Here is a 23,637-nt window from a genome sequence, read left to right on the forward strand (position 1 = left end):
ATCATATGAAGGGATTTCCCAACATTTAGCAGTCAATTTTGAAGTAAATTTTAAATACAATACAAACTCTCTACAAAGATATAACTTAGAAAACTTAAGTTGATTAGGAAGATTATACAATATTTTAATTATGGGGCTAGTTAATTGGTGTCCTTATGGACTCATTTTATTGCAAATTTTCCTGATAAAAATTTAAATTTTCACATATTTTGCAGGATGTGCTCATTTAAACTCGCTTCTCAGCACAGCTCACATGAAGAACTGTAGCAAACTTAAGAAAAATACCAACAAATCTTCGTTTCTGGAGGCGGATAGTTAAAAAAAAAAAAGGCACATTTTAACATTTTTAAGGCTTTGAACCCACATTAATCAAATGGCTTAAATTATTGGCAAATATAATTCTTGGTGCATTTAGTTATTATAGAGGTTAAATGAACCATTCACTGGTTTAATATCTAAAAACTTTAAAGGATCAGACTAATGTTACAAGAACGAGACACGAACTTAAGATTTTCCATTAAATCAAAAGTAGTTTATTTAACTTTGCCTTCTCTGTATAACTTTATTATAATAAGACACTTCTCTGCTTGTACATTGCTCCCTTGAACTAAAAATGTCAACATTTGTTTGTGGGAATGTAAGTTGGGGTCGACAAAACTCAGATACATACCAATATACATACATGTGTGTATTTCACAGCTCCTTTACTAAAACCTTTAAATGCTAAAAACAGTTTGAACCACTCCAGGTACCTCTGTAATGCTGGAAACATAATACAATCTCTGAGTTTTTTTTGCTGGAATACACTACTTCTTGTTTTTAACATGGGTACATACAATAATGACGTGAAGGATGACGGACTCTTTGAGCCTGTGTTTAAATGTACAGCTACACACCAGTAACAGGCGACACAAGCAGCACCCATCTGTGTTTTCATGCTAACAATAGTGGGGAAATAATAAAATAAAATGCCCCAACTTCACCTGCCTGCTGAGGAACGAAAGCTTAAATTACACCAAAAGTTTTCCCACTGCAGATTCTTCATTTTAGACGCTGCACACACACGCACACACACACGCACCTGGATGTACTCAAGAAACAGGAGATTTGTCTTAATTATAAATCGGTTAAATCATGCGTGGACAAACGAGGCAAGAAAGAACTTGCCGTTCGTGCCGAACCCTCTGGTCCCCCACCCCGACCAGAGTTCTTCCACAAACGTCCACAAAAATCATTGAATGCCCTCACGACGTCCCAGAGACGATCTTCAAACTGTAAGTAAACAAACCCCAACTTACAGACTTACAGCAGCGACGGAGCTGAAACAGATTTTTAGTTCACGTCGGAGGCTGTCTGAAATCGTTTCTCGTCTCGTGTGTGTGTGATTAAAAACTACGAGTGTGATCCTACGTCGTCACTTTCCTCCCTCCGGGCCGGCGTTTCTGTTGCAGGTCTCACAAACCGTGAACTGTACACGCCCAGGGAAAAAAAAATAAAAACTTTGTTTAGACGAGGAGTCCGTCTTGGTGTGAAGAATCGCTCCAGATGAAAACACTGGCTCTGCACCGCGGGCCCAAACAGAACCCCCCCACGCCCATCCTGCTGCGGCACTTTAACGTCCCCCAAAATCACATCAACGCAAAAATCAAACCAAAAGAAAAAAACAAACATGGATGCTTTCATACAAGGAGTGCTTATCAGAACATATTCAGTTACCTATAGAAGCATAAACAGTTTTATTAAACGTTACATCCTGACCTACATTTTCTTTTTTTTTTTCCTCCAGACAAGATCAAGAAAAAAAAAAAAAAAAACATTTCCATAAAAACGGAGGTAACTGAGGAAGTAATGGTTGTTAAAAAAAGCCGTCACGCCATCAACGCGGTCTTCACAGGGTCAACAACACCCAGACTGTTGTTTCTGCAGGTGGGGGCGACGCTACGACGAGGCCCGAAAAGCCTTAGCTCCTACGAAAAGACAAATATCTAATGAAATGTCAGAGCAGGTCGACGACTCGGAGAAATAAAAACAGACAGTCCACCTGAACGAGCAGCAAAAACACTGATGTTAAAGACGAACGAGTTAATGGACGCACGTCTCACAGAAACCACGCAAACGTCATGCGAGAGGAACCAGGAGACGGAGGGTCAGTGAAAACATCCTGCTTCGGAAAAGAGAAATAAACACAAAAAAAATAACAAAAAAAAAGTGTTTTGTTATTAAAAGATGAAGCTTCTCTCTCTCCGTCTGGGAGGGAGGTGCTGCGGAGCCGCCTGAGGCCAGAGGGGTTCGAACGTACGTACAAATAGAAAAGAGCCCAATCCAAGCAGCCCCACACATTTAATCCCGTGTTTGCAGATGTGGCTTTTTGTGCTTGAACTGAGCATGTGTGAATGTCCTGTCGAAACAACGTGCACCTTCACAGCACGACCACATGCTTGTCGAATTCAGAGGGGGTTAAAAATAACTGGGGGGGACAAAATGAGAGCAAGACAGAAGAGAAATTTACAATAACGGACGGTACAAAGAATAATGACGTAGGGACAGAGGTGAGTATAAATACCATCTTTAGATACTGCACGATGCACTAACGTGTTAAAGATGCCAACAGATAAGCCATGAAATAATCTGAAGGGATTAAGATGTACCGGGGAGGGTTCATCCGTTTGTTTGTTTTAACGCCGTCACTTCCTGTTCTTCGGTGAAGGCCAGTTGCCGCGCTTCTCTCCTCGATTGCCGCCTCCGTTGGCAGGTGCACCGGAGCCGCCCCCGGGGGGGCCGCGAGGACCTCGGCCTCCCCCTCCCCCTCCCCCTCCTCCGGTGTTGACCCTCCGGTTCTGCCGATCCATCCCAGGACGCTGGCTTGAAAAGCTCCGTTTATTGGCTGAGGGCTCTTTACTCATCATCTCACGATCCACCAGACCGCCACCTCCTCCTCCTCTTCCCATGTGGTGGTGATGGTGGGAGGTGTAGGGCTTCCCCCCTCCTCCTCCTCCTCCTCCTCCTCCCCCCCTGTCCCTGTCTCTGTCTCTGAACTCGGTGAAGTCGCTGCTCTCCGAGGCAGTTTCCCACTCCTCGTTGGCCTGGTCCGAGTTCTGGTTGGTGAAGTCAGGAGACTTCGCTCCATGGTTGTGGTGGTGCTGGGGGTGGGGGGGCGCACCGCTGCCCTGGTTGTAGTGGTGATGGTGGTGGTGACTGTTCGTACTGTTCAGATGCACGCCACTGCTGCTGTTGGCAGCTGGAGCGGTGCTGTGGTTCGCGTTCTGGACGTTTCCCGCGAGGGGGGCGGAGACGGGGGCTCCGTTACTGTCCTGAACAGAGTTCAGAGGAGGGGACGGCGGTCTCCCTCCCCCGGGAATCCCCACCCCTCCGTTGATGCGTGCGGCGTTCTCTCGCTCCTTCAACCTTCGAAAGCGGGGCGGCTTGTCTTGTTGGTGCTGAGAACGCCCGTGACGCCGTCGTCTGGGAGGCCTCTCAAACCCAGCAGGGGGGTGCCCCCGGTTGGTGGGCTGAGGGGGGCCATTTGGCCCAACGGGGTTTGGTGGAGGATTAGTTAAGGGCTGCTGGACTGTCGGCCCTCCGTTTTCAGTGGAACCCAAAGCAGCAGGGGGTGCAGCGGGCAGAGGGGGTGGTGGGGGATTGGTTCCCTGATTCGGAGCTTGACCTCCGTCAGCGACCTTGTCCTTTTTCTCTCCTGGGTTTCCTCCTCGACCCGGATCTTTGGCTCCAGAGGTCTGAGGCGGACCCTGTTGTTTACGGCCTGAATATTTGACCGGCCCACCGTGAGAACTAGAACCGGGGCCAATCCGGTGTCCCCCAGATGTTCCTACTATATTGCCACTACTTCTGTAGATGTTTCCACCTCCGCCTCCTCCACCCCTGCCCCTCCTAGAGGGCACACCCCTGGGGGTGAAGACACGGGCCTGGGAAACTCTAGGTGGAGCAGAGGAGACGTTCCTGGCAGCACCGACATTGTTAGAACAACTCTTGGAAATGGACTTTCGATTGTCGTCTTTGTCGGAGTGTGCGGGGTCGCTGCCCCCGCTCTCACTGCCAGTCTCCGAGCCCCTCTCCCTCCTCCTCTTGGGGATCTCTTCGTACTCGGAGCCCTCGCTGCGAGTTTCACTGTGGTTTCTGGCTCTGGCGGGGTTGTGCTGACACCTATCCTGAGGGTGCCTGACACCAGCGCCATCAACCTTGTGTTCCTGGTGGTGGCCGCCACCAACCGATGAGCGGTAGTCCCGACCACTCCTACCCCCCATTCTACCACGACCTCCCCCAACCGGTCCAGCGTTGGCGGTGTAGGTACTCCGGTAACCACGCCCACGCCCGTAAAATTCTCCTCCTCGTCCTCGGCTGGCTCTTCCGCCTTTGGCGGGGATTTCTGGGTGGTGGGAGCCGCCGCCGCCTTGTTCAAACGATCGATCTCTGTCTTTTCTAGAGGGGGGTGCTGGAAACCCTAAAGATGTGGCGTCTACATCCTTGGACCCTCTTCCTGAGGAGCGTTCTTTTCCTCCATTCCTGGGTTTAGCTGTCTGGGCTGTCTCTTCTTTAGATGGAGCTGAAGCATTCTGGGAGACAGAGGGGGCTTCCTGTTTCACAGAGGGGGGTTGAGCACCATCTTGTTCTTTATCTTTTCCAGAGCCTCCACTGGTTTTTTCACCTCCATTAACTTCCCCTCCTTCTCTCTTAATTTCCTTCGGCAGTGGTTTCTTAATCGGACCTGCCCTCTTGATGGGATTGCCGCCTCCTGCCTGGTTAGAGGGTTTATGGTCTGAAGGGGTACTGAAGGAGTCCTCTCCTCCACGGGAGCTGGTCCCACCTCCTGCATTGATGGCTCTCCTGCCATGAGAGGATCCTCTACCCATGTTGCTTCCGGGCCGAGGGCCCCACTGCGTCTCCGTCTTGTGATCGCGCCCTCCTCTTTGGTTTGACTTAGGATGAGGATGCTGCAGCGTCTGATTATGACCACCATGCTGAGATGTTTGGTTGCTGACGAGTGAAGGATGGGATGCGTACGCTGGTCCCATCTTCTCTGGTTTCACAAGACTGTTACTGGCGCCTCCACCTCTTTCACCAAGACTCTGGTTGATACCAGAGTCACCCTCCCGCTGTGGTGGGAGATGATGCTGGGCCACTTTACTGTCCTCCCTGGCAGAGGAGGAGGAGGAGGAGGAGCAGGAGGATGACAGAGACGGTTGGTGGAGAGGAGGAGTCGAGTCGGTTTTCTTACCGGCAGTCTCGCGACCATTTTCTGGCTTGTGGGGGTTAAGAGGGAACTGTGGCTGCTGAGGGTGGTGGCTGTGATGTTGGTGGTGATGAGAGTTGCTCTCCATACTGGGGGCGTCTGCTCGTCCGTTACGATCATAATGAGAATGTTGGGCCCCCCATATTTGGATCTGCTGAGGTCCTCGAGAAGTCCCCTCATCTTGGTGGGCGAAGCCTCTGTCCCCCGGCCTCTGCTGTTGCTGGTGGAGAGGCCCCCTGACGCCCTGGTCAGGGAAGTTGCTGTAGTTGCTCCGCCCACCAATGTAGTGATGGGGGTGGTGGCTGCCACCCTGGGGGACTTGAGCACCAGCAGGAGGAGGAGGAGTTTGACTGGATGTCCTGGATGAGGAGCTGGGCTGCTGGACTGGTCCCAAACCAGCCTCTCGCGAGCGATGGGGAGGAGTGTTGCTCCTGAAACAAAACGAAAAGTTTCACAACGAGACGGAACTGAAGCTCTGAGCTCGTCCTGAGAACCTCAGTCATTAAAAACATACCTGGGGCCCTTCCCCACATCCTCGTCCTCCAGTGCCGGCTTCTGTCTGAGGGGAGAAGTCAGCCCACGGCTCTCCCCTCCAGCAGGGAATACCTCTGGCCCCCAGGCCAGCTTAGGATCCATTGGGGGGGTTCCACGATGAGGGTGCCCCGGATGTTGCTGCTGCCTATCAAAAGGCTCTGAACCAGATCCCCCTGAATCGGATCGCTCGCGGCCAATTAGCCCTGCACAGGGAATAAGTTTCAACTCTTGTGTTGAATAAAGACTAATATATAATACTAGTACTATAATACTATAATACTAATATGTGTCTTGTTAGATATTTAAGTTTTTCATATTTCTTAAAACATTTCATTCCTCACCAGATGGGTGCATGCCAGCTGAATAGTAGTCCATGGGCGGAGGGCGACCCTGCATCATGCGAGGGTCCATGTAGGGCATCATCATCCACCGAGGGTCAAAGTTCATCGGCAGGGGTGGGGGTCGAACCATGCTGCCGGGTTGATACATGGGTGCACCCTGCTTCGGTCCAGGCCCTGGTTGGGGTGTTGAACCTGGTGAAGGGGCCTGGGGCTGAGGAGACAGCTGACTTTGTGATGCCTGACTGTGATGCTGCTGCTGCTGCCACTGCTGCTGCTGCTTCAGGAGCTGCTCCTAAAGACAGATGGATTCAAAAAATAAAGAAAATAATTCATGTAAGAGGCTTAGAACAGAAATATAATAACTATTTTATGAAAACGTCAACAGTGTGCAGCTCAGTTTGACAGATGTGGTACTAAAGGATAAAACAGGTCAGTGTTGACATCTTCAGATAAATGTTTTAATTTGGGAGCAGACAAGCTCTGACCTGCTGCTGCCTCTGGAAGCGGGGCGGGAGAGACTTCTGGTACTTGGAGTAAACCGGCCCAGGAGGACCTCCAGCTTGACGGCCCGCTCCTCCACCAGAAGTCTCAACCTTCACTGGGTCCACTCTTTCTGCTCCACTTCCTACACGAATGTGAGGGCCGCCCACGGCCTCTTCTTTAGTCTCCACTGGTGAAGGTACGTCCAGCGTGGTCTGCTGTGGCTGCGGTGCAGCCGGCTGTGGACACTGTTGGACATCTGAAACATAGACATGTTAAATTGAAACAAACAGGTAAGGCTGTGCCAGATCCCTGTCTGTAAAAACTCACCTGTCCCGGAGTCGTGGCTGCTGTTGCTGCTAGCTCGCCGCCGATCACCTCCTGCACCAGGTCCTGGCTGCACCGTCAGCACCGGAGGCTCTTCGGTGTCCACACAAGGGGAGGGGGGCTGGCTGATGTTAGGAGAGGACACTGAAACACACGGACTGGGGCTGCCGGCGGCAGCAGTTGTGGAGTTGCCATCGAGGCTGGGGGTCTTGCTGCTGCTGCCTCCTCCGGCGCTGCCGCCCTGCTGCTGCTGCTGCTTCTCATCCAGCCTTTTGAGCTTCTCGGCACAGGCGGCGCGTCTCTCCTCCTCCATTCTACGCTCCTCTTCCTCGCGACGACGACGGGCTCGCTCCACGGCGGCAGATATCTCTGAGGACGACTGCTTTCGGCGCTGGCGCCAAGTCTCATCTTCGTCGTCACCCTGGGACCCGTGGACCAGCAGGCCAGGCTGGGAGGAAGGGGCGGGACCTCCTGCTGGTTGATGCTGGGCAGGAGCAGGTTTCCCAGGGCCAAGAGAAGGACTCTGGTTGTGTGGCCGTTCCTAAAGGGTTGCAAAACATTTAATCTAGTGTGACGCATGAATAAATCCTGTAGATGATGAAACTTTAACGTCTCAGACAACTTTTGATGAATGACTCCGTAAATGATAATAAAACTCAGGAAGAACTAAAAATATAAAATGACCACGATAAGATCTGCGAGCAGTGGGTGAGAACATGACGGGAATGGTTCATCCATGAGGCCCTGATCAGGTGTCTACCTGTCTGGAAAAGGAGTAGGGCCCTTGTCCAAGGAGGGGCCCAGGTGGGGGGGAGGGCTGCTCCCGGGGACCACCCAATCCCGGCCTGCGCCCCTGTATACAGGCAGACACGTTAGCCATGTTCCACCAGGATGATCTGGACTGACATTCAAACAGTAAGAGGTCCCAGTCTGATACCAAGTATCGGATCAAGGTCCTGATCGAGACAAGGACCGGGTTCACCAAGGTCTCCTAACCCACATTCTGTTGTTTAATGTCTGTTGTTTGTGGGACATGGCTGATTATTAGATCAATATAATCAATGAAAAAACAGTGCGCCTCAAAGATATTACTGAATCAGAAACAAAGAAGACAACGTGTTTGTGAAACGCTACGTTTAATCTAATAAAGGATTAAAATGTTGTTTAAAGATCTTATTTTAACAATCAGTGTTAAGAAACTGAACTATTCTAAATCACACAGGGGCAAAATCCGGCAATTATTATTAAGCACATTTTATTTATAAATCAAACTCTAGTTTTAAGTTAAACAAACTCATCAACGGAGCGAACTGCAGCCCCTCGTAGCCCGGATGTGACCCATGGGCCGCCTGTTGAATACCCTGTGGTTATCTATAGTTTCATTTAACTCTTTCTAAAGTTCTCTTCAGTTTTTCTTTTCCAAACATTGTAATGTTTGGAAATAAATGCTGTACTTTACTGAAAATAATTTTCTATGTAAACATTTTTTTTACTTGGCATCAACTCCAAGTAACAAATGTCTTTTTTTAATGCAGCATTTTAGAGAAACTTCATGTACTTAAAGTTTGCACATTTGACTTGTGTGCCGTAAGAAAACATTAAATAAAAACTATTTTTATTTTCTCCATCTTAAGGCTACAACCGATAATGGGAACTAAAAAAATCCTTATCGTCTTGGTGATGCTCGTAACAAAAACAAACATGTTTGAGTGTAAAGAAAAACCTTTAGAAGAACAGAACTCCACAGTGTTGTACATTTTTTACACCAGTGCAACGCTGCAGGTCAGCTCTTTGTTGCTGCCGTCTGACTGAACTACCTGCTGGTTGGAAGCCGCCGCCTGGCTTCCCCAACCGCTGCCTCCCTCCTCGGCCCATCCTGGCTTGCTGGAGGGGGGTTGGGGGACGCCGTCAGCGTTGGAGGGAGGTGTTCGACGGCTTTCTCCGCTGCTGTCTGAAGCTCGAGAGTGAGAGGCTGCAGCGGGAGCATCTTGAGATCTCTGCTGCTCACTGAGGGCAGAAATCACAAAAAAACAAGCTCAGTCGCAGTAAAGCACCTCACATGTGTTTTTATATAAACTTTAATTTACTTGCTTCCATACCGGGAGTCATTTTTGCTCTCTGCTTTCTCCTCCTCTCCCTCTTCATCACCTTCGTCATCACTGAACTTTAACTTGGCGGAGTAATCGATCTCCTCATGAGCTCCTTTAAGAAATAAAATGAGAAAAGTCTGTTGCACCAAACACCCACTGAGTGAATTTAGATTAATTTGTGATTAATTTAATTCTCCACTCCCCCCGACCCCTCATTTGACCAAGTTATCTGCAGACACCAATATTTATCACAGTTTTACAAAGTTACAAAGTGCTATTTAAGAGACTGAGCTGAATACAGCACCTCAGACTGAGGAAGTCTCTCGGATGAGAGACGAAATGTTTCTATATATTTTTTGCTTTGTTTTGTTTTTTGTTTTTTTGAATGTCCAGAGGACCAGATTGAACTTTTTTGGGGTTTTACAAAGTGTTTTTCTCTCTCACCAACACAAAAACAGCCAATAAATGTCATAAATTAACATCCCACTGTAATATTTACTGTATTTTTCGGCGTATAAGTCACAGTTTTTTTTTGCATAATTTGCATGCCCTGTGACTTATACGCCGAAGCAAGATATTTATGGATCTTTTCACATATTTATAAACCATTTTTTGGCTGAAATATGACCGTTTTCATTCATTCTGACTGAAAAAAAGCACAGTACCACTTTCAGCCACTAGATGGGAGCTGAGTAGTAACAGCAGTATGGCATGCTGTTGTATCATGTAATGGGTAAACATGGCTATAATGACAAATTCAAAAAAGTTTAAGACAAAACAACTGGACTTTATTTATTATACTTGACAATTTATTGTTTTTTTTCTTGAATTTTTTTAAATTTACCATGTCCTGGAAGACTGAGAATCTTCACCAGCTATTAATGACTCGATTGGCCTGCTATAAATCTCCCCAACTTTATTGATTTTTCCAATTACTAGACAAATATGGACTGATGTGACTTATAGGGCGGTGCGACGAGTACGGTCGAAAATACGGTAAATTTAATTTACCCTTTATTTATCCAGGTAGTCTCATTGAGCCACGAGAACTCATTTTCCAGAGAGACCTGTTTAGGAGCAGATGGGGGTTAAGGGCCTTGCTCAGGGGCCCAGAGTGGGGCGAAGGACGGTGGAGGGAGGTGTGGATGTTTCACCTTTTCCACCCACATTTTGATGTTGACGGTAATGGGAAGTGAACCTGCGACTTTCCGATCACAAGCCCATCTTCTAACCTCTGCGCCACCACTCCCCATGACGTTAAAATTCCCACAGTAAATTATGGTTTGAACATTTTTTTTTACAAACATTTATCAGTTAAAGTGATCACTGAAATGTAACCAAAAACTCAAAGAGGGGGAGGAAAGTACTTTATTCTGACACAAACTGTTTAACAGAGGTATAAAGAGTTTGTTTGTTTCTACAGGACTTAAAACAAAATCTGTGGCTGGTGTTGACAAAATGAGTGAATGAATCCAGGCTGCAGCGCAAAACTAATGAAAATAGATTTTTTTTTTCCACGCAGTAAATGTCGAGGTGTAAGCTGGTATGTTTGTGTACCTGCCCAGCCATCGTCGCCGTCGTGGTCCAGCTCATCTAGTTCCTTCAGGTCGTCCTGCTTTAGGATGGAGGGTCGCTTCACCACTTCACCCAAATCCCGCGGGCCCCCCTGTGGCCTGCTGTCAGGACCACCCTGCCCACGCGGGAACCTGAAGGAAAGGTTTTATTATAATGAGCAAATAGATCTTTTTATAAAAGACACCACATTATGATGCAATCTAAATAAACAAAGACTGAATCAAACCTTGGAACTGGACCTTCTCCAGGTGGCGGGTACCTGTAGGGCCCCTGAGGGCCATAGGGGCCTGGGAAGGGCAGATAAGGAGGATACATCTAGGGACAGACACAAAGACAGCTCATACAGAGTCCTTCATTCCAAAGCAAACAGACAGATGAAGGTAAACGGCTCCTTACGAAGGGGGGCATGATCCCTTGGTACTGGGGGAACCCAGGCCCCACGGGAGGCTGAGGCAGGGGCAAGGCCGGGCTGCCTGCAGGAGGATTTCTAGGTGGCCCTTGGATCAGGGAGTTCACAGGGGGGATCCCAGCTGCCCCATCCATCACCAGAGCTCCACCTGTACCCCCCTCCGCCACCCCCTCCCCAGGCAGGGTGGGTGCCAGGGCTCGGCCCCCACCGTCCCGCCAACTTGTGACGTCTGAAGACAGTAACGTAATTAACATTAAAGCTATTTTTAAAGAGCTCTATTAATCAATAATGTTGATCAGTAACTGGACACTGATTGGGAATCACTCACTCTGGGGGCGGAGGCTTGGTCCGGGCCCATACCACTGATCTGCAGTGGCCTGTTCTCTGCCAGCTTTGTCCTGGTCGCCAGCCGACTGCAGGGTGGGAAATTCCTCGCGAGAGAATGGCGACGGTAGGTTTGATCCCCTTCCACCTGCAAGAAACAAAACTCGTAACAAACGTCAAATACAACAACAAAACAAAAAAAAAGATAAGTGCTAAACTTGAACTGACCATCCCCTTGTGTTCCAAGCGTAACGCTGGCCTGTGCCCAGGACCTTACCCCTACGGCCTGGGTTGAAGGTGGGGCCAGAGCCTGAGGGGGGAGGAAACACGAGACACAGTTCATAACTTTAAAATGACTGACACGAAATCAGGTTTTGATTTCGGAAGAATTAGTCTGCTGTACCTCTGGAGCTGGTGGGGTTCTCGGGCAGGTCGGCGCAGGTATCTGTGAAGCCACAGGCTGCTGCGATTCCGGCTGCGGTGCTGACAATGCATCGGTACTGAAAAACAAACGACACGTGAGCGCGACAGATCCACTTCTAAAGTTCAGCCGTCGTCCACCGCTGAGGTCGTGCTTTACCTCTTTGGGTCTGCTGGTTCCTGTTTGCTTGCCCATCCTGTGCCGTCTTTGGGAACGAGCGAGACGTTGGGGTCGTTGCCTTTGTTCTCTGCCTTCAGACTGGGCAGGTTGGCAGGGGGTGGCATACGCCGTGCGGAAGCAACTTTACCAAGAGACTGCAGGCCATGGCGGGGGGGGACTGATGCAGGAGAGAAAAAGGTCATTAGCACAGATGGACTACTGAAACGTGACACCTGCAAAATCTACTGTGTGTAAGGACCAGGTCCACGACCCGGATCGTGTTTGCAGCCACTGAACATGCAATTCAGACGAGGAAGAAGCTTTAGGTTACAAGTTAAACCATTTTTTTTAGGAATTAAAAAAAAAGTTTGAGACATTAAAAGTCTATTTTAATATCAGTTTGTGTTGGTAAGTACGTAAAAAAAAAAAAGCATTTTGAGTTTGGGAAGCGAACTCGTCATTCATTCTTTAAAACACAGAACAGTTCATGGATTTCATGTGTGTGGGCAGTCTGGGAATGAGGACAGCTGCTTGCTTGTAGTGGGAAGCCTCTGAATAAAACATCAACTGGGGTCTCAGAACAGAAGTCAAACAGCCTCCGACGTTGGCGGCTCCTAGACTTAACCAACTCGAGCCGTTCTTCTATCCTCCAGGAGTTTTCCCTTGGACTGTACGTATAAAACACTAACAGACAATATGTGTTTCATTCAGACTTACAAAGACAATAACAACAAATCAGAAGCTCACAAGCAGTTGAGAAATGCAGTGAACGAACGCTTGCGTTTAAAAATCTAGAAAATGGACAGCCCTGCGCAGGAAGACAAAACGTTCCTCACATCACAAGTTTGTTGGACATAATACTCACCAACAGGCTTTTGTGTTTCAAGGCTCTTTCCTTTGTATGTATCAAACAAGTTGAGAGACGCATACTTGGTTTTGCCTTCCTTCCCCTTTGCAGTTTGCCCAGAGCGCTCTGACATTGCGCTGTCCGCTCATTGAGTATGGTGAGCCCTGAGACTGGAGGAGAGAGAAACAGAGAGATTTGATCCTACGGAAGCTCATAAGGGCCAGAGTGAAAGTGCTCTAGTAATCGACGCGTTTAACAAAACAAAATATGGTACGTGATACGACCTGCAGCTGTGATCGCTTGTGCTCCATTAGTTTAATAACTAATCCTACTTCTGTAATTGTCCTAAACAGTAAATATGAGTGATGTCAGATGTAGACGCACCGCTTCATCGTTTTCAAGCTCAAGAATCTTTATTATCCCCGAGGGGCAATTTGTTTCACAGTCGGTAGTCACACAAAACCTCCACACTAGACAAGACATTGAGACATTAAAGTAACAGCACGAAATCATCAGTGTTCACTGAGAAGCCTGACCACTACAGGAACGAATGAGTTTTTCAGTCTGTTCTACATCAGATATCTGCGTCCAGACAGAAGCAACCTGAACTCACCATGAAGTGGGTGAACAGGATCTGCCAGAATCAGAATCACTTTTATCAAATAACCCAGCGTGGTAAAATAAAACAAAAAGCACAGATTTGTTAATTTATTAGAAGCACGCCTGGTTGAGCCGCTGTGTCCTGTCATTCGTCACTTTTTATTACAAACCAACAAGTAAAACACATTTCCTCTCACTGATAACCTTCTTCACCACTACAACATGGCACGGTAACAGTTTCTACCCACCTGCATTTAAATAAATGCAACACGTGAACAAAATCTTATATTCTTTGCCACCTCGTGCACTCGTTTCGGCTGCTGTGGTTTATTGACACCATCAGTCTTGACATGATTAAACACTCAGCCTTAACTTACGTCTATTTCAACAAGAAAACAACGACATTTACAAAACTGTACTGTTGCAAAGACAAACATTACAGATTTGGTTGTGGGCACGTTTTGGCTTCGAGTCAAATCAAAAAGGGAGAGCCCCATGGTGGAGAACAATAAGGGTCGGATTAGAAGAGAAAAAGAGAGAAATTTGTACAACAGCAGAGTTTAAAATCCCAACTCCTGCATTTGTTGAGTCTTTTTCCCCCCCCAAACCTTCAAATCAAAGTTTAAATATTCCACAAAAACACAAATTTCAGCTGGGTCAGATTCAGCTATGCAAAAATAAAGTTGATGTGCGCAGACTGAGCGCGGTGCTCATCAATGGAAATGTAGCAAACATCTAACAAAGTTAGGTCAGGTCCTCTGAAAGGAGTCTTCTTTGTTGAAACGTTTCACCTCTTATCCAAAAGACTTCTTCAGTCTGAGGCGCTGCAACAAACTCAGTCTTATAAATAGCACCTTCTCCGTGAATTAACCAGTTTGCTGCCGTCGGCCAGAACTAGCTATTCACATGTAGAAGAAGGGCCAGCCTAACAATTGATCCTTAGAGCCTTGATGGCCACTTGTTATTCACAGTGGGCTGAGTGATACTAGCAATAACAGCATTGTAAGAGGGTGATAGATGAGCACGGAGGCCTCCGCCCCTGTTTAATGATGAACAGGTTCTCTTCACAAAGATGGCTTCCTTCACTCTTCTCCCAAACCAGTGTTCCTCTATGCAGAGAACTCGTCCATCATTAAACAAGGGCAGGGGTCTCCATGTTCAACTATCACCCTCTTACAATGCTGTTATTGCTAGCATCACTCAGCCCACTGTGAATAACAAGCGGCCATCAGGGCTCTAATGATCAGCTGTTAGGCTGATGGGCCTCCTTTTACATGTGAAAACCACTGGGCCTTTGACCTAAACTCATTTTACTGACATCAATAAAACGCATGACGCTGACATCTGTCCAGTTCACCGTGAATCTGACTAACCAGAACCAGCTCCTTTGAACAAGGCAAATCCATCGATACATGGGTTCACATCACTTCTTTGCTATAAGAAGGTTGTTGGACCGTCATTAGAACGACTACTTTACAGCCAAGTCATGACATCTACAACAACGCCAAGCTTTTATGTTTAGAAAAATGAGTACAACCATCTTTATAATCCCAAAGTGTAACAATTTAACTCATCATTAATGTGTCAAACATGTTTACATGCCAAATGGAAACATTTGGCATGTAAACACTAAAAAAAAAAAAATACATTTTACATGATACCACCATGGCTACCTGGGCAAGGACAAGACGTTGTCAATAAAAATATAACAAGGAAGACGTGGGTAAAGATAATGGATGGACGATATCATGCAATGACTCAAAATCTTAACACAGATTTATTTATTTTTTTTTACTGATTTCTTGCTCTTTTCAAATATTAAAGCTGCATGTAGCATCATGTTGAGTTCAACAGTTGTTTCATACAATAAAGGTAGAAGAAATTTGCTGTTCAACAGGTTTAGTCTGCTAAAAATATATAAGTTTGGCGATGGAAAAAAAAAAAAAAAACATTTCCCTGACCTAATATGTGCGATCTTACAAAAACGAGCAAAAAGTTCTCGATGTCTGAGGAACAAGAATCACCGAATGTGAAGCCATTTTCACATGGAAGTGTTCACACCTTCAAAGTGTTGTTAAACAGTCGCCTTGTGTCATGGACCTCTCTGTCTCTGCAAACTGAGCCCAGGGAAACACTAATAACAAGTTAGAAGAAACCATATTTCTCCAGTTTTAGCTCTTTTTCATCAACTCCCTGACAAATTCAGAATACGATTTAAAAATTTACTTCTAACACACAATGCTCTCAACAAGATCCTACGTTTCATATTTTCCAAACAGAGAACTTAAGACTACAGGTTTACTTGTGGTTCCTAGAGTTTCTAAAACGGGAGGCAGAGCTTTCAGTTTTCAGGCTCCTCTCTTGTGGAACCAAGTTTCAGTTTCTGTCCGTGAGGATGACACATTTTCTACTTTTAAGACTAGGCTCAAGACTTATTTTTGATAAATTTTATAGTTCGGGTGGACTTGGGTATCTTATGCCCCATTTCCACCACTATTACTCAGCCCGCCAGAGAAGGATTCCTATTCCACCAGTACTTTTTAGCTGATTCAAGGCTTTTTTTGCCCCTGCTTCTCTGGTGAGACCGTTCGAGCTGAGTCGAGCTGAGTCGGGACAGAAACGTGAATGCAGGACACTGACTGGTCAGGGGGAGGAGTCACTGGATCTCAGAAACTCTTCACCGATCCGCCATTTGCAATTGTTCGGAACTCGGAGCAGCGTTTGGGTCGATTTTAAAGACAATAATGACAACATTGTGTTTAATGCTGTAGTCCGGGCGTTTTTTTGTGTTTGGTGACCGACGACAAAATTCGAGCGAGCGGAGTCACCGTGGAGGATCATACGAGCGGCTGACCCGTTGAAGCAGGCGAGGCCGGACCCCGAGCCCCGGCCTCGCCTGCTCACAAAGGCCGGATTCCAAGCCCTGGCAGGCGGGAGGACCGAGAGTCCAGGACGGAGGGTGGAAACTTTTTTTTTTTTTTAAACATTAACATAGAGCATATACATTTTCTTTTCTTTTTTTAAACAGTGAAGAATAAAAATAAATAAACCATGCCGGCTTTATCATGAAATCCTGTTTTCACTTTGACTTTATTAAATAATCTGTTAATTAAAGTTAATTCAGCTGAAAAATCATAAAAAGACAAAACTATTGGATCTCAGGATTATTTCCCTCGAATATGTTTAAAGAAGAGATGCAGCCTTTAGTTCAACTTTACTCTAACCCACTTATGTACAAATGACAAAACAAGAATTACACTTTAAATCACTAAAATAAAATCTGTATGCAAGAAACAAAAGCCCATATCTAAATTAAACAATAAAAGTAGGCACAATGAGTGCAAATACACCAAACGATGAAGAAAAATATAGAATTTTAAATACAGATGTTTTTGTAGAATCTGGTTCATCAGATTTAACTCAATTCAGTTTATTTATAAAGCGCCAAGCCACAACAGAAGTCTGTATTTATAATAACACGTGTTTTTCTTTGTCTTCCTCCCCACAGACAGTACACCTGGGCCAGTCATTCTCTGTTTGTCTCTTTCCTGTCTCCAGCCAGTCAGGCAGGTGGCCCCCCATCCTGAACTTTCCTGCTGGAGGTCAGCGTTGCCAGATTGGGCGGTTTTCATTCTGATTTTGCGGGTAAAAATTGCTTTGGGCGGGCGGGGATAATTTGGGCGGATTTGAAGTCAGATCTGCGGTTTTTGAGTTAATCTATTAAACACATTTCAAACAATCATTCATCATTACTTCATAGCAAAGCTCCCCTGACCTTTCTCCATCTGCCAGGGCGTTCACAACAGAGAACTGATAAGGCGGTTTCAGTAGACACCTCGTTGAGCGAGCTGACCCGTTGCAGCCGTACGTCGGAGCGGCCGCCATATTGGATGTGGCAGAACTGCCAATCAACTGATAGAAGGAAACGGACTGACTTCATAAAGCACCATTCTACAAAGAGTTTTATGTTAATCCCTGTCATTCACACACACTAATACATTTGGAAAACAAACAGGCACCAAAGACAACATTTATAACTTTTAAAGTGCTTATTAAAAATATTTACTCCTTAAACGTTTAGGTTAAAAGTAAGCACTAATCTTTTGAGTGTTTACAAATGTGTGTAACACGATTACTATGGTGATAAATATAGAAATATTCTTATTGAACATTTAATCTGTGTCTATAATAACCAGATCCTGAAATGTGACGTGTTGATTTTCTGAATAAAAAGAACAAACGTTCACATTTGACTGATTTTGATTAATCACATCGATGAACATATAAACAATTTATCTTTGCAGGGGGTGGGGGGTATTGTTTGTTTGTGTGTACATACATATATTTATGTGTGTGTGTTCAAACAGTAAATATAACAATATATTGACTGGGTTTTTATGCGATGGGGCGGTTTTTAACAGACTTTTGGGCTGGAAAACCTCGACTATCTGTCAACACTGCTAAGCAAGTCGTTTCTTTCCACTGTCGCCAACGTGCTGCTCAGGATGGGATATCGCAATTAAAAGAAATCTGCTGTCTTCTTTAGATAAATAACTTTTTTTTTTTTTTTTTTACTAATTAGCGTTTATTGCAGTGCCCTGAGATGACTTTTATTCTGAATTAGTGCTTTATAAATAAACACTGATGCATTTACACAGAAAGTGATTTACACGGTGACTACAGAGCTGCACGGTGCCTCAATGGCTGCATGAGATTAGAAAATTAGGTCGTGGGATGGTTGGTGAACTGCATGTTGTTCAGGGATTAACGGAGAGCCACACTGCAGCAGTAACACGCACCACAAAGACAACGATCATTGAGACACATGTGTTCAGACAACGATCATTGAGACACATGTGTTCAAAGCTACAACCCCAGCTACAGCCGGGCAGGGTGGTTACAGTGCAGCAGGTTAACACGCAGGGCCTCGGTGTTCTCTTTGGGAGGGGGACTGCGTTGTTTCATAATGCATTTTCAACACCTTGAGCTCTCCTTTGGCTCCCTGCGACTTAAATCCACACAGCGTTCACATGCCCGACATCACGTTTTTAACCACAGCTCGTCATCTTTACCGATAAACGCCAGGAGGCTTCGGGGACGAAGCGGAATGAGCAATTTTTTATTTAAAAGAACAAAACAAAATGGCGGTGGTGCTAAGCGAGGCCTGGAGTGGTTAACACGGGACGGTTGAGCAGCAGCGTCCTAATCACAATTCACCCGCTCAAGATGAAACTACAAATAGACGTTGAACTAGATTTGTTGGAAAATATCACGATGAAAACTTGTTAATTTAACTGTCTGTCGGTTAAACTGAAACGAGGCGTGCTCCTTAACAGTGATCCGGCGCGTGATACGGCTAGAGGATACAACGGGGGGGCGGAGCATACGCCTGCTAACACTGCTGGATTGATGCGCTCGTTCACTTGGTACGCCAGAACGTAAGCCGGCATCTAAATGGAGCTGATCTAGCGATTTAGCCGATGCTACCACACACTACTAGCCTCAGATTCGGCTAACCGCTAACATCCGATACGTAGTTGTTGTTAGTAGTGATTAAACGTTACTCGTTATTTTAACGACAAAAACATACACACATCTCTATTATAAAAGCAAGTGAATGCGCTATTATCCGCAAAGTACACCTCATAAAACATTTACCAGGAAAGAAACCTGAAGGCTAACAAGCTAGGCTGGCTAACAACAACAATCAAGGCACCTCTTTTGAAAATCAGCAACATATCCCCCCTTCAAAACGTAGCTCTGCGTGAACAGTTGGGTGATTGAACACACGACTCTCACGCTGTCGTGCTCGGTGAAACGTTTGCGTTAAAAAACGTTAAATTTTCCAGCCACTGACCTGGTCTTGTCCCGACTTGTATCGCAGAATGAGCTTAGCAAAACAGGCACACACACAGAGGTCTTTGATATAACCTGCCCTAACTTTGACGAGGCTCGCACGGTGCAGGGAAACGACGAGTTCCGCTTACTTGTACTCCTGTTTTTTTTTTTTAATCCCCGGGGAAAATAAACGAATTAAAAAGGAAAAAGAAAACTGCTGATGCTGGACTCGATCCGTCACCTAAAGAGCCGTCAGCGGCTACTGGAGCTGGATGGGAGCCGTTTGGGACCTCTGCAGAAAACACGAAAGCGATGTTGTTATTGTTTTTATTTTTTTATAAAAACTACTACTAAACCCCAACTGGGTCAAATGTTTCAACTGTACACCGAGCTTTGCTTCTTATTTTACGACTGTTAAAAACTAAAGTATTTTTTTTCCACGTGTTGAAATTGATTTGAAAGCAATCGACTTATTACACTTTGCTTTTATTTTGCTAATGCATGGTATTTTAATGAGCAAAATTAATATATTCAGGATATTTACTCACTTTAAACTATTAAAATCCAGTTAATGTTAAGGCCAAGACATAGACGGAAAATCTGTGTAAAAAGCAACTTTAAAAAATATACCGTATAAAGAAAATGTACAATTCTCTCATTTAGTGTTTGCGTCTATAAATTTAATTTATATACACAAATATTTTTTTTTAAATCACACTTCTTTAAACAAATCCTGCTATTATTAATATATTTAAAACTTTTTGACTTTGCAAAATTTTTACTTTTTTGACCTATTATTTTAGTATAACTTAGTAGCATCATTTTGATATAGTGTTAGTTTGTGGCCTAGTAAAATAAGTATCTCAGTATGACTTAGTATCATTGATTTGACTTGATATGACTTTTTATCTTATTTGGTTTAGTATTTTATTGTGACTTAGTGCAAGTTCGTGTCCTTGTAAGAGAAGTAACTTGGCGTGACTTAGTATGACTTAGTATTTTGGGATGCTATGTTTCTAAGATGACTTAGTATAATTTGGAAATTTAGTCTAACTTGAATAACTCCCCTTTGATTTAGTAGATTAGGACAGCTTGGTATCTTATTACCAAAACTCAATATGACTGATATTATCTCGTAGTAATACGATAATTTATCATTATTTTTCTTAAATAAGTCTTAATAACTCATAGTTATGAGTCACAATTGTGAGAAATATGACACATCTCACAAATATAACTTAGCATTTTGTGACATCTCATAATAAGAAGCGGAGTCGTGAATTTGAGATCATGTCCCATAATTAGGACTTTTTTTTTCCTTCTGTGTGGCACAAATGGGCTTCCGTACTTCAAGCATAACCGTCTAGAAAATCATTGTTTCCAAAGTTTTATATAAAAACTTAAAGTACTTCCTTTTGTTAAAATACTTTTAGTGCTATTCAAGATGTTTCTCTTCCATGATTACTGTAAATAAATAGAAGTATAAAGTTCACCGTTAATAAAACGTTAAAAAATAAAAAAATTTACAAATAAAAAGGAAACTTATGTGGAACTGGTTGGCATTAAGAATACCACAAGTTAAACATGTCTGTTTTATATGTAGTCATGTTGCAAAGTAACAATGATTTAATTACATATTTTCTCAAATTTAACCCTAATCTAGATTATATTTGAATATAAATTTTACCCAACTTTGATAACGAGGGACAAACAAGTCATTCTGCACAACTTAAATGTTTGGAAGAATTTTATTTTGTCATGTAAACAAACTGTTTTACAGATTTAAAAAAGGCAATGCTACATCACATCTGTAATACAATTCATTTAATTTTGCACAAGAATCGTGCAAAAGTAAGTACTAAAAATATAATCCAGTTCTCTACGTCAGATCAATCAAAATGTGTTTATTATTTTTGACAGAAATTTCCGTCTATTATCAATTAAAACGTTTGGAAAATGCAGAAAAAAGGAAAAAGTCCCTCCTTATTATCATAATTTATCAAGTGATATCAGAAACGTAAAGAACAAAAAATATACAAAAATTACTTGATAACTGATTTAAATAAATCCATTCTCTTCAAATGTGATCACAAACACGAAGCAGCTCACATCTTATTTTAAAGACTGACCCCGGCTCGTCAAACAAATACGTCCGAAACGATCTCCGTCCAGATGTGCTCCTTGGTCACGTTTGGTTTTTTAAACTACGAGTCCGAGAACGTTATGAAACTGTGCAACAGCTTGGCAAAATAGAAACGAAGCACTTTTCCAGGCATGTTTTTAAGACGTGCCTTTTTCTTCCTGAGAAAGATGCTGGATTCAAATATTCGTCCTGCTTCCCTTCGAGGTTTGAACCTGAAAAATAAACGAGGTGAAGTTAAAAAAAAAGCCCGGTTAAAAGAAAAATACATTATTTTAGATGAAGCTGGTAACTCCTACCTGCTCTGCTTCTCTACCGACCACCGTATAGGTTTATTTTGACGAATGAGATGGTCTCCCAGTAGTCCTTGTGGCCCTTTTCATAGATGGCGTAGATGTACTTTTCATCTTCTACTGAGCTACCGCCCAACGACGTGATGCAGGAGTAACCACTTGGTCCCTCCCATATCTGAACGGCTTTATTTTCCCAAGACAATCCACTGGTTAGCGACCATCGTAGCGTCAGATTCACTCCTGAGGGGGTAAAACAAGACTTTAACTGGACTGAATCGCTTCTTTTACGAAGTCTCCAGGTTAAAGGCGTCTTACTGTGTTGCTCGTTGGAAGGGTTGGTGAAGTAGAGCACGCCGTCTTTTTGCAGCGCTCCGGCGGCCACGGCTGGATCCACCAGTTTGTTGTCGAAAAACAGCTCCTCTACGGGGAGAGTCAGCCCTCCGTCCAGACTGCGGATCACGATGCGACACCGACAGTGGTAGTTGTTCTGGTTCCGCACGTTGATCATGATGCTGCCGTCTGGCAGCTCAACCGGCTGAAGACGGAAAAAAAGGCAAAAATATCAAATGCAGATTATTAACTAGAGAAATCACAATTTCGGCTTATTGTGGAATGACTTTTGCTGAAAGCTGCTGAAGCTGAAACCAGCCTGAAAAGGTTTCATCACTAAACTATTAATGCAAGTTGAGTTTGAACAGCTGATTTTTACTGAAAGCAGGAAAATACAAGCAAAAGGCAGTAGGAAAACGGCAAAAATGTGTAACCAAAATGTAGCTGAAATGAGCAAAACAAGCTGAAATAGGTAGAGGGAGGCTGAATACATTACAAAAAAACTGAAATGAGCAGAAAAAAAGCTCAAATCAGTAAAAAAGTAGCTGAAAAGGCTTTAAAAAAGCTCAAATTTGCTGCTGAAATTATGCTGAACGGAGCATAAAAGTTGAATCTGCTCACCACAGACTCATGTTCGGGCTGCTGTTTAATATACCATTTAACACACTATTATTTTACATTTTTAATGTTTAGAGTATATCTTATATCCTTTTATATTTTTGCTATTTTTGGGTGTAACTGGGGCCTTGGGTACACAGTTTCGTTCCACCTCATGTACCACATGTGATGCGAATGACAGTGAAGAAGCTTGAACCTTGAAACCGTTCAAAATAATAACAAAAGATGAAAATGAGCTAAAATAATGTTTAAAAAAGCTCAAATTAGCAGAAAGACACCTAAAAAAGTAGCTGACAAAGAAGAAATAAATTGAATTTAGATAAAAAGTAGTTGAAAAAAGTCAAATAAAAAAACAGAAATTTACAGCTGAACTTAAAACTGAAAAGAGCACAAAAAGCCGAAATTAGCACGAAGAAGCTGAACAAAGCTGAAATGAGCAGTAAAGTGTTTTAAGCAACACAAAGGGCAGAGAGCTACGTTTGTTTTCAAAGAGAAAAACGTGTCTGACTAAGTTAAATATTAAAAAAATAAATAAAAATTGGTCAAATAAAAAAGTCACATCAGGAATGTCCGGAATGAGCCGAACGTTTTGATTTATGAACTGCTGACGCAGCACAAAAACGTACAGAAGAAAAACGTGTCTCGGTCGTGTGAATGGTTCATAAACGGTCATGAGTCCTGAGGAGCAGTTAAGATGGAAGACACAAGACGACGGGATGAAGAAAAAAAGAGCAGTTGCTCTTTCCATGTTTGTTCACTAGAGGGGGTGAGATCACCAGCACATAAGCTCTTTGAGCAGCAACATCTGGGACGGTGCTTTTGGAGTGGGAGAGCAGGGTGGAGGTCCTCTTCAAAGAGGGGAGCAGAGTGTTCGCTCCACCTACAGGGAGATCCCGCCCCTCAGCCCCCCTGGTAAAGTCCACACCGGGGGTTGGAGAGGTTTCATCCTTGTCGTGAACCGGCTCTTTACAAGGAGTCGACCTCGGGGGTTTGCCCAACTAGTCTTCATGTTCCTGAGTTCTGCTGACTTGGAGACAGCTGACGTCCCTCGTGGTGTTCTGGT

At 44.4% G+C, this 23,637-nt stretch overlaps 2 protein-coding genes across 2 annotated transcripts in view; both read right to left on the reverse strand.

Moving 5' to 3' along the window:
* Window positions 1-2,150: 2,150 nt before the first annotated feature.
* Window positions 2,151-19,316, reverse strand: prrc2a (proline-rich coiled-coil 2A). Its single transcript, XM_037693123.1, has 17 exons — window positions 19,213-19,316; window positions 12,774-12,925; window positions 11,909-12,086; window positions 11,732-11,828; window positions 11,557-11,638; window positions 11,333-11,476; window positions 10,992-11,233; window positions 10,822-10,910; window positions 10,578-10,726; window positions 9,030-9,132; window positions 8,748-8,937; window positions 7,691-7,783; window positions 6,934-7,471; window positions 6,609-6,862; window positions 6,124-6,415; window positions 5,763-5,985; window positions 2,151-5,679 (listed from the first exon to the last, which is right to left on the reverse strand). The coding sequence occupies exons 2-17, from the start codon at window positions 12,886-12,888 to the stop codon at window positions 2,685-2,687; spliced, it is 5,784 nt and encodes a 1,927-aa protein (XP_037549051.1). The 5' UTR covers window positions 12,889-12,925; window positions 19,213-19,316; the 3' UTR covers window positions 2,151-2,684.
* Window positions 19,317-21,365: 2,049 nt separating this feature from the next.
* neu1 (neuraminidase 1) overlaps window positions 21,366-23,637 on the reverse strand; it is a 10,814-nt gene continuing 8,542 nt past the window's right edge. Inside the window, exons 5-7 of the mRNA XM_037692775.1 lie at window positions 21,942-22,161; window positions 21,633-21,866; window positions 21,366-21,548 (exon numbers count right to left, since the gene is read on the reverse strand). Of these exons, the coding sequence (XP_037548703.1) occupies window positions 21,646-21,866; window positions 21,942-22,161 (441 nt within the window). The 3' untranslated portion in view covers window positions 21,366-21,548; window positions 21,633-21,645. The remainder of the gene's footprint in view (window positions 21,549-21,632; window positions 21,867-21,941; window positions 22,162-23,637) is intronic.

Source organism: Nematolebias whitei, chromosome 19, assembly GCF_014905685.2.
Source record: "Nematolebias whitei isolate Nwh7 chromosome 19, NemWhi1, whole genome shotgun sequence".
Lineage (NCBI taxonomy): Eukaryota > Metazoa > Chordata > Actinopteri > Cyprinodontiformes > Rivulidae > Nematolebias > Nematolebias whitei.